The sequence below is a fragment of the Heterocephalus glaber genome, unplaced genomic scaffold, assembly GCF_053883595.1.
Source record: "Heterocephalus glaber isolate CG9 unplaced genomic scaffold, H.glaber_assembly_v1.0 deba00001509, whole genome shotgun sequence".
Classification (NCBI taxonomy): domain Eukaryota; kingdom Metazoa; phylum Chordata; class Mammalia; order Rodentia; family Bathyergidae; genus Heterocephalus; species Heterocephalus glaber.
The window spans coordinates 24,400,846-24,414,681 of NW_028258325.1; the positions used below are offsets into that span (position 1 = coordinate 24,400,846).

The following is a 13,836-nucleotide window of genomic DNA, read 5'->3' on the forward strand; positions in this document are numbered from 1 at the left end:
GTGGATACAGTGCAGACCACGAAACCCCCTGGCCACATTGAGGAATCGTGTAAAATGAATGTATATGCTCGTAAGTGAAATATACGTCATGTTCCAACTCAGTATGTTGGATCCTAATAGACCTCGAATTGTCTTGTGTAAAAAGCCAATGATTCCCAAGGGGCTGGATGACTAGCTGATTAAAATGAAGCCCTGATTTTGAAGAAAGCAAAAATGGCTTTAAAATAGGATTTTTGCAAAAAGGAATCAAACTATACTTTACAAAGAAATGAAAGAAAATCAAGCTCTCGATATGAAATAAAGGAGGGATGTGAGAGAGGTTTTGCAATCTTATTAATTACTGTGGAGAAACAGAATCAGATATCACCATGCTCAGGAGTATGAAAAGAAGAACAGGACATCCTTTTTCTTCAGTTTGCACTTGAATGGACCCAAGCAGAGATTGGAGATACGTACCCTGTTCCTGTTTGTAGTTAATAATGTGGAGATAAATGTAGATATTATTTTATTTGCCTTGCTTGAACTTATTGGATGTATAATGCAGGAGTCACCTGAGCCTGTGCTAGATTAACAAAGAAAATGGAAATGTATACCTCAGAACCGAATTCCAAGAAAACTGAACAGTGCTGTTTAATAAGGCACTAAGAAGAAACACAACTGCCAATCAGGGAAAGTGAGAAACCAGAGAACATGAGAAGAAATAAAATTTAGGCCATTCCAATACTTGTTGAAACATAACTTATTATATTATAAAATCAGAATGAAGGTCACAATATATCTGACAGACATTTTACACAATTTCCAATTGAATTTAGGATTAATCACATAAGTGTTCAAGGAATGTATGGCCATTTTATCAGTAGGAAACTGGCCTTTTGAATTTGTGGTCCTATGCATTATGGATAAAAAGGAGGGCCTTTATTATTTTATTAAGGATGAATTGCATGCAGGATGTACCTCTTTGTATTATAATTACTTGCTTGGTTGAAGACACTGTATAAATAGAAAGTCAATTTTTGTACAGGTGTGAATGTATGTGTATGCACTTGTGTGTGTGTGTGTGTGTGTGTGTGTGTACATGAAAGGAGGTAAAATTTAATGATTAGCATTCACACTTTGGTTTGTTACCTAGAATGTAAAGGGGTAGAGTAAACGGTCTTGAGCCATTTCATCTCTGTTATTATTAAAGATTATTATTCACAAAGGAAGTAATTCAAAAATTGAATGACTACTGCAAAAATATTCCAATTAAATATAATATTTAAAGCAATTGAGCCATTTAAATTAAGATAGTACCAGTGTCTGAAAATAATGAGAGTAGGTTCATATGAAATCAGTCTGTAGACAGTTGAAAAGTCATACTCTAATCTATCAGGCTGCTTTGGTTAACAAAGAGATCTGAATGAACTTTGGGTGCTGTTATAGATGAGACTAGGGAAATATCTATTTTTTAGCTCTAACTTTTTAATCCTACTGATAAGTAACATGTGTTCCCCCCAACTTTTCTTTAACCTAAATTATATAACAAGTAATTGTATGTTAATGTAGATAAGGTAGTGAATATTTTAAACAGAATGACATATTTTTTGTAGTCACCATGTGCCATAATAATTTTGAAACTATTGTCCTCTGGTATTTGTAGTCATTTCTTTTTATCTTACTGATTGACTTTATAGTTAAAAATTTTGCCTCTTCTTTCTATGTGACAATCAATTGCAGTTGGTACCCTATCTATAATATTACAGGGATTTTTTGTCTTATGCTATTATAATAAATTATAAGTCTACAAACTGTATGATTCTGTTGTACTGAATATTTTTCTGTGATCAAAACAATAAAAGAAAACTACTTTATTAGACGGCTATATTTCCTACTTTAATAGTCTTTTCAATCATAATGGGATGTAAAATATGTTCATATTGCTGGTCTTTAGAATATATCCTGTTTATTTGCAAGTGGAGAACAAAGAGCATAGATACTAAAGATAAGAGAAAAGGGTTGATGGAGAAATTTGAGCATCTAAAAAAATGCTCTGACCAAGTTACAAGTCTTGATGTCAAATTTTGCTCTACCACTTAACAACCAGAGCTGAGGGATACATTTGAAGTTTTCAAGTGCATCAGTTTTAGGGCAATTTTAGTTCTTAAGTTCCAAGGTATTGATACATTAGAATTACTACAAAATGATATCAAATATGATTGTATTAACAACTAATTCTGATCATCAGTGTTAAGAGAATCAAGTGTGTTCTCCAGTTAAGTTGATCCAAAACACAATACATCCCTCAAGACTTAAGAGAGAATATGAATTCTCGGTTGTTACTACTATGCTCTTCATTTACCCTAATGGAAATATGTACCAAGGCATAAATAATCATGTACTGGAGATCAATAGATCCCCCTAAATTAAATGAAGCAAGCAGCATCCGAGTACAAAATCACTCAGTTCGTAGCAGAGAAAACCTTTTTGTTCTGCTTTGGGTTTCCTGCATTCCCTGGCAGAATATTAAAGTGAGAGAACCAGTTTTTCTTGCTCTTTGTTCCCCCCTTCTACCCCTTGGATTGATAGGTAGCATAAGAAGAAGGTCTCCATAACTTCAGAGAGATTTCTGGGCTTGCATAAGCCCAGTTGAGTTCAGAGGAGAAGCAAACACTAGCCCCTGATGTTTACTGCTGTAGGCTCTTTTTTTTTTTTTTTTTTTTTTTTTTATTAAATTCTTCTATTGGTACATTGTAGGTATACAATACATTTACATTTCTAATAGGGAATTGTACCTTTACATAATGCATCTTGGTTCTTATTTTTTCCCCATTCCTAGCCCTCCCTTCACCCCCTCTACCCTTCCCTATTTACAAAGACTTTATTTCCATTTTTTCCATTTCTCATCATTTTTCCTTTCCCTTCTTTCCTTTCCCCTGCCCCTCCCACTACCCCTACCACTTTGGACCTTGTCTTCCTATTTTGCATTATCGATTATTCATTCTAATCATTGGTACATTTTAGGTATACAATATAATGACATTCATCATTGGAAATTTGCACCTTTACATAGTCTCTCTTGGTTCTTATTTTTCACCCTTGCCCAGCCCTTCCTTCAACCCCTCCTAATGATAATTCTGTGTTTAGAAGAAGCAACAGACAGAGAAGTCTAGTGACAGTTATAATTTCACGATTAATCTTTACTCTCCAAGTGCCCCACACAGAAAATAGCGTTTTTATTGTAGTTTCCTGCTACTACTCCAAACTTAGAATGCCAGGAAAACAGTAGAAAGCAAAATGAAAGTGTATATATACATATTAAATATATATAAAACATATATATACATATATGTAAATATGTTATATATAACATATATGTATATATTTTTTTCACCATAGTGACTTGCAAAATATTATCACTTTCATAATTGCTCAGGTGGTATGGATAATCATCAAGGATTCTTATTTAGAAAATTGAGCATAATGAACATTTTTTAGTTAGCTAAATTTCTGGTCATTTAGGGAACTTATTTAGATAATAAAATCTAATTTTGTCACATCTAGTTTTGATTTTACAAGATTAGAAATTTAGATGGGAGAGTTGGAGACAGCCTTTCCCACACTCCACTATTTTTAAAAATCTTATACCCTTTTCTCTTGCTTCTATTTGGAAGAAAACCTGGGTCAAGAAAAATAGAAAGTATTGGAGCAGCTGAGAATGAGGCTCGCCAACAGAAAAGTTGTGCTCAGAATCCACCATCAGATTTTCATCAGAAGTAACATTTCACTAAAATATAAAATAAATTGTAAAACATGTTGTGGATTAAGATACTTGCTTTTGATTATAGTTGTTGTTACTTTTGACTAGTATTCTTTTGCTTCCTAGTTTTCATAAATATAAATTAGTTGAACTATTTTTCTGATTATGTTTTAAACTGAAGTTACTGAGAGTCAGCTCTATGCAGGCAATATTTTAATTACTGTATTTAATATTCTTATCAACTTCATGAAGGAAGCAAATACTACCGTTGTCATGATACTCATCTTACATGTGAAGAAAGTGAAGCACAGCATTTCGATACTTTGTAAAGCTGCATACCAGCAGGAGGTAGGGCTGGACTTTGAAGCCTTCACAGTTTCTTTTCAGAGGTCACATTCAACACATGGGCCACAGAGCTTTTATGACAAACATCATTATAAATGGGAATACAAGTTAGGTTCTGAAATTGTTTGGAGGTAGAGGGATGAATTCTTTGGTTCTTTGGATCACACATCCAGCAGGCTGATCAAAATGTGTTCAACCTTCCTGACTTAGATGCACAAAGGATTCAGAGGTCCTAGCACGCAGAGATATTGGATAAAGATGGAAGCTGATATAGAAGATTGGCTTTAAATTTTGCAGACAGGAAATAAAGGGGAAATTATTTTTCAATTCACTTGTTTTGTGAGTACAACACATATTATGAATATGTATAATAATTCCATTGAAAATGACGATTTTGCTGCTAGAATCTAAGAGGACTGAGGAAAATAGCAACTGACAAGGAGAGTTTGCAAGCTAATGGGGACACAGCAGCGCAAGCTGTTCCAATGCCATGTGCTTCAGTGACAGAAAACCATAATGGATAAGAATGTGATGTATGAAATCCAGGCTACTTGGGTTTGAAATGTGATCATACATACACAAATTGGTGACCTTGGAACAAATTGTATCTTCCTTCATCCAATTCTTCATATCCCATATAAAGTTAATATCAAAGTCAAATTCACAATTTACTTGTGATCATCAAATGAAATTAATTCACTCAATGTGTTGAAGGCATAAGAAGAACCCAATAATTGTTGGCCATTATCAATTTGTTTTACTGTGTTTTTTTTAACTGACATAAGGATTGAGTGGAATGGTTGCTGGCAGATATTCATGGTCCAAAATAGGCTAGTGTCACTCTCTGAAGGTGACATGAAAACATCTATAGAAAAGACAACACCAGGTCTTCGCTATTATCCATATATTATGGTATAAAACTTCGCAAAATTGGCCAGATACAGGTTCTCTGGGAAAATTCTTCTGTTTCTGGTTTGCTGTAATGTACATCTTAAGGCTCTGTAAGCTGTAACTTTTTTTCAGAGACAAGTGAGAAGACACTGTGACAACTGTCACAAGCCACTGAGGAAAGTTTCTAAAAAGTTGAAGAACAATTTTTGAAGAGCATTTTAGACATAGTCATAAAAGTATATAATTGATTACCCTCTGTTTATTAGTGGGTTAAAAATGCGAACCCCCCCCCAGTGTGAAACCCCAGATTATAAATTGTTGGTTAAATTCTCATAGAAATTAAAGATAATGCTGATTATGATGACCGATGAACAAATATTGACAAATATTTAATAACTGTCTATAATGTATGATGAGGGCTTTATTTTCAAATCCATTAAGTAACAAATATGCTTCCTATCTTAGATGAAATGACTTAAATGTATGAAATATAATCAAAATAAAGGCTTGCTGAATTTAACTGGGTAACATTTAATATCTGAAAAATCATTGATTTTTTATTTGAAAGGTAGTTATTAGCTAGCTTGTATACCAGCAAGAAAGATACAAACCACATTTGCCATCACCTTTGCCTATTTGAAAACACCATTAAGATACAATATATTGATTAATATTTGTAAATGGAAAATGGAGGGCTCAGATATGGTTCTGTGGTTTTGGTAACACATAATCTTGTTTCAAGTTTGTATCTCAGTTTAGCAACTGAACATCTAAGAAATACAAAGTCAAGTTCACATTTTATTAGTCTACAAATTTCATTAACTTTTATTTTTTAATGAAAAAGCTAGCTACTATATATTTTTATAGTTGTTAACATAACCATGATAGCTTATCTTAATGCTGCTTTTGTGCAGACTCCTAATGAGTTAAAATTAATGTGAATAAAAATGAATATCTTCTAGCCTATATCCTTAGATGTTAGGGGAAATACTAACATTTCCTATTTGAGCTGCTTTTTTAATTGTTGCTGCCCAGTTGTGTCTGTGAAAATTCTGTCTCAGTAGGAGCTGAGGCGGATACAGGTCTAATCTCTCTGTTCTCTGTGTCTAGCTGGAACAGGAAGGTCAGCAAGGTAGTTTTTTTTCCTCCCATTTGTGTCAGGCTCTGAAAGAACCAGACGTTTGGTATGTGCATTCCAGAAAGATCAGAAATGGGCTGCCTCCTGATAATGCACTGCAAATAGGCTCAGTGCCAAGTAGTAACTTTTTGCTAGTTTAATTAAAAAAAAAAACAACTTGCAAATTTATTAAATAAAAATTTATGTAATTTTGAACCCAAAGTTGAAATCTGATTGTTAAAGTTAGGTAATAGAAAAAATTATGTGTTAAAGAAAGACATTGATAATACTAAGGATACAAGAAAGGTTTTCACATAGTCCTTTTTAATAAAATTTTTGGATGAATAGCACATAAGTGCCTTGCTATTTAAATTGAAAAGTTATAGAAAGTGTTTGTGAGGCTGACTTCCAATTAGTCTTTTAGAGATTGTATTCAAATGAATACCAAGGATTCCAAAAACACAAGATCTTTTATTTGCAATTCCCCATTTTTATTACTAATAAAAAATGTAATCTGTGTTTTGCACTGGGCTGTTTAATCATGTGCTCTTGTCAGCTGAGATTAACATTTGGATTAAAGAGCATGATTAGAGGATTCTAAATTAGTGGTTACCAAATTGAAATGACATACAAAAAAACAAAGTAATACAGCAATCTATTTCATGCAATATATTTCATAGACCAGTTAATTAGTACCTTAATTAGCATGATGTTTCATGTTGTGACCTAAGCCACTGTACTCCCAATAGGTTTATTGAAGAAGATGAAAAAAAGGCACCACTTTAGTATTGTTGGTGGCTATGTCATATGTCACCAGAATTAAGAGTAATTCTTCATTTTAAAATAAGAGAATGAGCGTATGATTTTTTTCTGAATCCAGAACAGATACTTTAAAGAATTACTTCCAGTAATTAAAAACATATCAGATAACTATATGTGCAACAGAATTAAATGAACTACATTTTACATTCCAAGTGATCATAAATCAATGCCTAAAGGATTTACTTAGAGTTTTAAACAAAAGTACCTCTTACTATTTTGGGAGCAAACATAAAAGATATGAATATGAGTAATCATATTTTTGAATATATAATATGATTCATAGGACCCTGTTAAGAGCCATTGAAATTACTTACAAAGGATGGCATTCTGGAGAGTCACAATAGAACTCTGCCTTTGGACAGGCCTGAGGGGGAAAAATGGGTCTTAGAAATAATTTATCACGTGTATGGCATGAAAGGGTTCTCTCATCCCCTCTCCTTCCCCAGTGAGGACATATTTATATTGTATATGTTTGTCTTTATCACATGGGATGGATGTTTCTGCTGGGCCAAAGACAGTCATCTGCCAGAAGATTGGTTGTGTCTTTTCAAAACAGCATAAAAACTGGATTCAGTTAATTATGGCTATTAGGCGGAGAAACAGGGCAAACCTTCTGGAAGTGTGTTCCTCATCATTTTACACTTCTCACAAATGAAAACATTCAGAGAGTAAAATATTTTAGTATCTTATTCTGTGTACCTTGCTTTCTCTGTCACTAGAGGCTGTTGGCTTCCTCTTTTATGATTGCAAAATTAAGCTACTACTTTACTTTGAGTCTGCACAGTGTAATAGATTCACAGAGGGCTCCTTTTTTCTCTCTCACAATTGTTCCACAGCTTTCATCAGTTAATATCTAGATACCATTAGAAATTTAACTTTGGTTATTATGCAATTTACAGATAATTAGTTGTATGCAAAACTGCTTATTTTGGGAGTCCAAATTTATTTTTATGTAAAATTCTATAAGGACAAAGTCATCTATATTTTTCCTGTCTCTTTTCCTTTTTTAACATGTTCGTTCAAGAATCTACTTCTTTTTTAGCAGGGAATTTTGGCAAAAAACATAAATAGTACATAAGTACAACGGGGTTTTAATTGGTGGTATATAATTAGCTGGAAGTTCTGTTTCCTGGGATGAAGATAAATGTGAAATTCTTTTATCAAAATTGTCTAGCGAACATTTACTTTGAGACCAACACAAAGATGTGCTGTATCTATACTCTTCTGATCGCTCTTAATTTTTGGTCTGATGCTACTTGACAGTGATTTAAGAGTGATTTTTCAATTTAAATCTGTTCACTGACTACAGTACTTGAATTATTGTATTTTCTCATTTGATGGCTGTAATTAAAAAGTATATAATTGATAAAAGATGAATTATTTAATGCACTAATTATGGACCAATCTGAACAATACAAGTTTCTTAATTTCTCGTGTTTAAATGAAGACGGTAGCACACTGTCATGACATTATTTGGAAACATGGTTCAGTGAATATATCATCCACAGCACTGCTTGATATAAAGTGAGCAACTGTAAGTAATAGCTGTTATTAAAGAAAGGTTTAGAAATGTGACACAGGTCACATAGCTAACTGTCTAGTTGAGCTAAGGTTTCAGAAGTGGTCTGAAAGCAATACAAAACAGTGCCTGTCATATAATAAATGCCTCAAAGTGACATCAGCTACTAAAAACAAGCATCTACATTTACTAAAGTTCTGACAGTGGTCACAAACTGGGCTTGAACTTGAAGTGCAGCTATGTCCATCTTAAAAATATTCATTTCCTTTAATGTTTGCCAAAATTAAGACTTGCTTTTACAACCATTTGTTGGTATAGCCCTTACAACCTTGATAAATGAGCTTGCTGTTTTGCATGGCTGTGAAGAAGGTATGTTTTGAAATTGTTTAGAACATGCATGTAAGAAATGCTAATATCTGTAAATTAGAATGTAATAAAAATGATTAATTATCAATTTGTACTTTGATCTGTTTTCTCAAAGATTTCTTTGAATTTAGGAACTGAATTAATACAAACACCAAAAAGTATAGGCAACAACTGTGTGCATGTATTCATGTATGTATATTCTAGTGGACTCCAGGAGAGTAATTAGGTAAGTTCAAATTCACACCCCCACTGTATTGGTCACCTTTACCAGTAATTGCTATTGAACCCAAAGCCTTGCACATCCTTGGCAGCAGCTCTACCCCTGAGCCACATCCTCTGCCTTCTCTCTCTTCCTTCCTTCCTCTCTTATTTGGAATTACACTAATCAAAAATGTCAGATTGTTAAGCACTTTTACCACAGTAACATTCTACCTTCTGCTGTTCCTGGATCTTTAAAACCAATCAATTTTAACTCTGATTTTAGGAGATTTTTTATTTTGGTTTTATTCAAATATTTTGCTGCAACTTTTTCTCCTAACTTGAATTTTTAAAATGTATTACAGTTCGATTTTTATACTTATCATGTAGATGGTGATGAACAGGAGTCACTATTACATCCTGTATATTCTGAATTTGAAAGTATATATTCTGATCACTGCTATTAACGGTCATTCCACTTATGGTGCCATCTAGTAATATTACATCTGAAAAATACATGTTTAAGAAATGAAGAGTTCTGTATGGACTGATGTCATAACTGATTAAGAACATGAAATACAGTACATCATAGTTAGGCCTGAAGAGCACACAAGTTGCACTGATTTTAAAGTTTGTGGATAAATTACCCACAATAAATTCTGGTATCACCTAGAAGGCTAGCCCATCTATCTATTTTATGTATTGTTGCCCCAGTATCTTGCAAGGATAGAACAATTTGCTTCAGGAACATCTAATGGTAGTTCACTTCTAATTTTTAAAAAAACCTTCAGATTTCTTAATTAGAACCACATTCTTCTAATTCTAAACTCCCTCTGCCATTTGCAGTTTCTGTTCTTTATTTCCATGAAATCTGTGCTCTAGCTCCATAACTTTTAAGGACCTTTACCTATTCTGTTCATTCCTGCCAGCTCATTGTAACCCACACTGTTATCTCCTGCAAGTCTTTGTGTTTCCAGTTGTAAATCAGTAAGTCTTATTTTTCATGGTTTAACCTTTTACTAAGTTTTTCCCAATTTATTAGTGCTTAATTTTACATTTTTTCTGTGTGATTTTGTGATATCTAGTGTTTCTTCTTCTAGTGTTTAATAATTGTATATTTTGTGCATAAAAATGCATGGATGCGTTATTTCTTCACTGGGAAGGCCGATGTGTGATTCATATTTGACTATCACCCTTCCTTAGTTCTTAGGGCAGTGCTTTGCTTATAGGAGATGCTCACTAAACAATGGATGAATTCATTCTAGGCTAAAAATGGGAAATGCATGTGTTTCCTATGGCATTAAATAAACTGTATAAATATCATCCACCCAATAAGTATTTATGATGTTGCTGCAATATATTAGGTGTGATTAATATTACATTTCTAGAATATAATACATGCTAAGCCACACAGTTAATAAGATATGTACATACCTACATCATATCACAAATCACATGATCTCTGTTGGTGCTCACATCCCTCTCTTATTTACTGAGATTTACTACGTTATGAAAATTCAATTGTGACAAGATGAATGTGTGGGCCCCCCAGGGTGGTAATTAGACAATGCTAGCAGTCACTGGTCTGGTGGAGGATGTTAAGGCAGGATGTTAGAAAGGGAGAAAAGAACATAGGTAAATTGGACAAGACATTATATTCTATGTTAAGGAGATTCAACTTAATTTTGGGAGAAGTGAGAATCAGACACGAGAAGTCTTCAAAGATGAAAAGTGTTGCTGCAGATTGCTTAGGGGAATAACCTTCATGGCAGAGGAGAGAACGCAAGATAGAAAGAGAAAAAAAACCTTAAAGTGATTTGGGGTGGGCGCTTAGATGAGACATATTTCTTTTAAAACTACTGAATGGCACTAGCAAACAGATTTTACTTAGTATAAGAAGTTGTAGATATGACTTTTGGGCATTTCTAGGCACCAATGCAGCATTTGGCACTCGAAATACTTTCTTAGTAGAGGAATATGTACAGTTAATAACAAACCCCCACATTAATGCATGGTTTAAAAAGTCCATAGACATGGAGCCATTCTTTGAACACAGGTGAGTTAAACATGAACTATTTCTATGTGATTATATGGTTAATCCATGTAATGTTTTGGATCAATTCAAAACATGATTTTAATATAAAAAATCCTGTGCTCCAGTATTTATTGCTGGCTGAAAGGGACTTAATGTTATGCTATAATGTTAATGAAAACATGCTTTGGGGATAGCTATATGAAGGTCAAAAGCTAAAGAATCTTCACTCACAAAGACCTTTAAATCTCATTTCTACTTCTGTCATTGTTTGAATTTACTGTTCAATCTCTATGCTGATTTTTGTTTGAAGCCATAAACTGATTTTTGTTTCCAGTTGTGTCCCAATGTATTTTTCCTTTTTTTTTAAATTTGACATATTACTAAATTCTTTTCAAATAATTTCTGTTTATCTTTTGTGCTTCATGATTTAAAAGAAAAGAATTTAAGACATGAATAGCCCAGATAGAATGTTCACAGTACTGTAGTTTATAGAAATTACTGTTTTCTTTTGAAAAAATAAAACAATTCATAAAGTTTCATTTGTAGTAACACAGATATGGCACTTCCATGACAGTGAAATTTTGTGGATCATCAATATTGAAGGCACAGTCCATGGAGTTGCTTGTTCCTGCCATCTTTTTTTTTTAACACCTTTAATTCCAATTAAAAGATTTTCTACCAGATTAAATGCTTTCTCCATGGATGTTTTCTGTCTGATCTTTGCCTTGCAACCAACTTGAAATCTACCTTCAGTCTTAGAGCTAGAAGGGCCTATGTCATTCTAGAGTTATGTAGTGCTTTAAGAATTTAGAAATTTTGGTCAGTGAATAAATATTCATGTGTGTTACTTATAGTGTTAAAATTTTCAAAAAGAAGTATCCTGTAATGTTGTTTTGTATTACTGAAGACACTGTTAATATTCCATATAAGGCAGAGGCTGCATATACAATATCTGTGCAAAATACTAAACTGATGGGTCTACAGATAAGCATCCACACTCCTAATGTATAGTTTCCAAAATACCTGTTTTATGCAAAATCATTTGCAGTATATTTTATCATGCAGTTTTTCTGACTGTATATTTATTTGTAGTTTTGATTGTTTTGGTAAGGTTCAGTAGGCATACCATCATTTCCTAAGAATGGCTCTTAAGTAAAATGTGACAAATCAAACTTTATTTTTTTTTATTGAAAGAGTTAAAAGCTTCTTTTTTCAAATTCACTTTGAAATACAAATTCTTTAAATGTTGCTATTATGAAAAGTTGTAATTTGTGCTGTATCATAATGATAGAATATTTTATCATTGCATGTAATTTAGGACTTTTCTAATGGTTGATTTGGCAATTATGAGTATACTTTTGTTGATATCACAAGTATACTAAGCATATTAATGTCAGTATTCTGAGTCATGAACTGATTTTAATAAAGCGCTAACCAAAGGAATAGGAGTATAAGTATAAAGGTGCTACATTATTTTGGGTATATATATAAATGCATATAATCCATATATATCTATAAATGCACATATTTACATATAATGTATATTTTTGAAATACACATTTTTCTTATGTATTTGTTTTATATAGAGACACACAGAAATATGTGTTTATTTGCTTACAGATGTATTGTTCTACTCTGAAGATCATCAAAAGGCTATAATTACTCAACAATAACTATACAATTCTTCCTTTAATCCAGGAATTGGGCTTGATGCTGAGAGTATAAATATGGAAAATGTGCTATTTATGCTAATAAGGAATTAACTATATAGAAATGTGAATGTATTATAAGATTTCTAGGAAGATGGAGATAAAGAGGAAAAGTGAAGATATTTGAGAAAGATTTAATGATGCAGAAAACTTTCAGTTGAATCTTGTAAGAAATGGGAGTTTCCTTTAAGAAAAGAACTCATGAGCAAAATCCAGAAGTCATCAAGCCTTTCATTAATTAGATAAAAGGCACACAATACAATGCAAGGAGCAAGAATGTGGTGAGTGATTAAACATGAACTGGAAAGGGTAAGTGAGCTCAGCTCAAGATGGACTTTGAACTTCATACTTAGAAGTTTGGGTTTATCTTAAAAGCACTTGAAACCACTATTGGTTTTTAAGCAAGAGATAATATGTAGTGTGATCAAAACTTATGGTGAATGTTTAAATAAAAAAATTAAAAATATATTGGATTAAAAGACACATTGTCTTAACCCAGCCCCCCAGAATACACCCCCCCTTCCTTTGAACACACATATTCCATCTTTCTTGCTACTTTCTGAAGCAATTCTGGAAGTCATCTTTCATGAGTGTCTTTTTGTGACTGCTTTCATGTCCTCAATCAGTTCAATATGTGGCAGTTTCTGTCAAACAAAAACATCACAGTGTGTCTTCATCCACTTTATTCACTGGATCTGGCACCATGTGACTTATGGCTGCTCCCCAAAGTGAAAACAACCATGAAAGTTAAACCTTTTGAATTGATTCAGGACATCTAAGTAACCAGGACAATACAAGTAAAGACAGTCATGAAAGAGGACTTCCAGAACCACTCCAGAAAGTCACAAGGACAATGGGATAAGTGTGTGTGAAGTACACATGTGGGGGGTACTTTGAGAGACATTAATGGCAATGTTCTTTTTTTACTGTAAAATTAAAAGAATTTAAAAATCTGCCATATGTTTTGATTTCTCCTCATTTTATAAATGTTTTAGAAAGATGGCTGTATTCATCTAGTAAAATGCAGTTTACAGTAAAATCACCAGAGAGGATTAGTACAGTTTGTCTTTGGTCATTTGATTCTGATGACATGCT

At 33.1% G+C, this 13,836-nt stretch overlaps 1 protein-coding gene across 8 annotated transcripts in view; it reads left to right on the forward strand.

Annotated features, from left to right (window-relative positions):
* The window catches only part of Pcdh7 (protocadherin 7), a 404,881-nt gene that overhangs the window by 60,837 nt on the left and 330,208 nt on the right, over nt 1-13,836 (forward strand). The window contains exon 2 of one of the 8 annotated variants that reach the window (XM_004847173.4): nt 1-13,836. This exon is cut by the window's right edge and continues 23,241 nt beyond it. The exons of the other annotated variants lie outside the window; for them this stretch is intronic. Within the exon in view, the coding sequence (XP_004847230.1) occupies nt 1-78 (78 nt within the window). The 3' untranslated portion in view covers nt 79-13,836. 8 annotated transcript variants of the gene reach the window in all.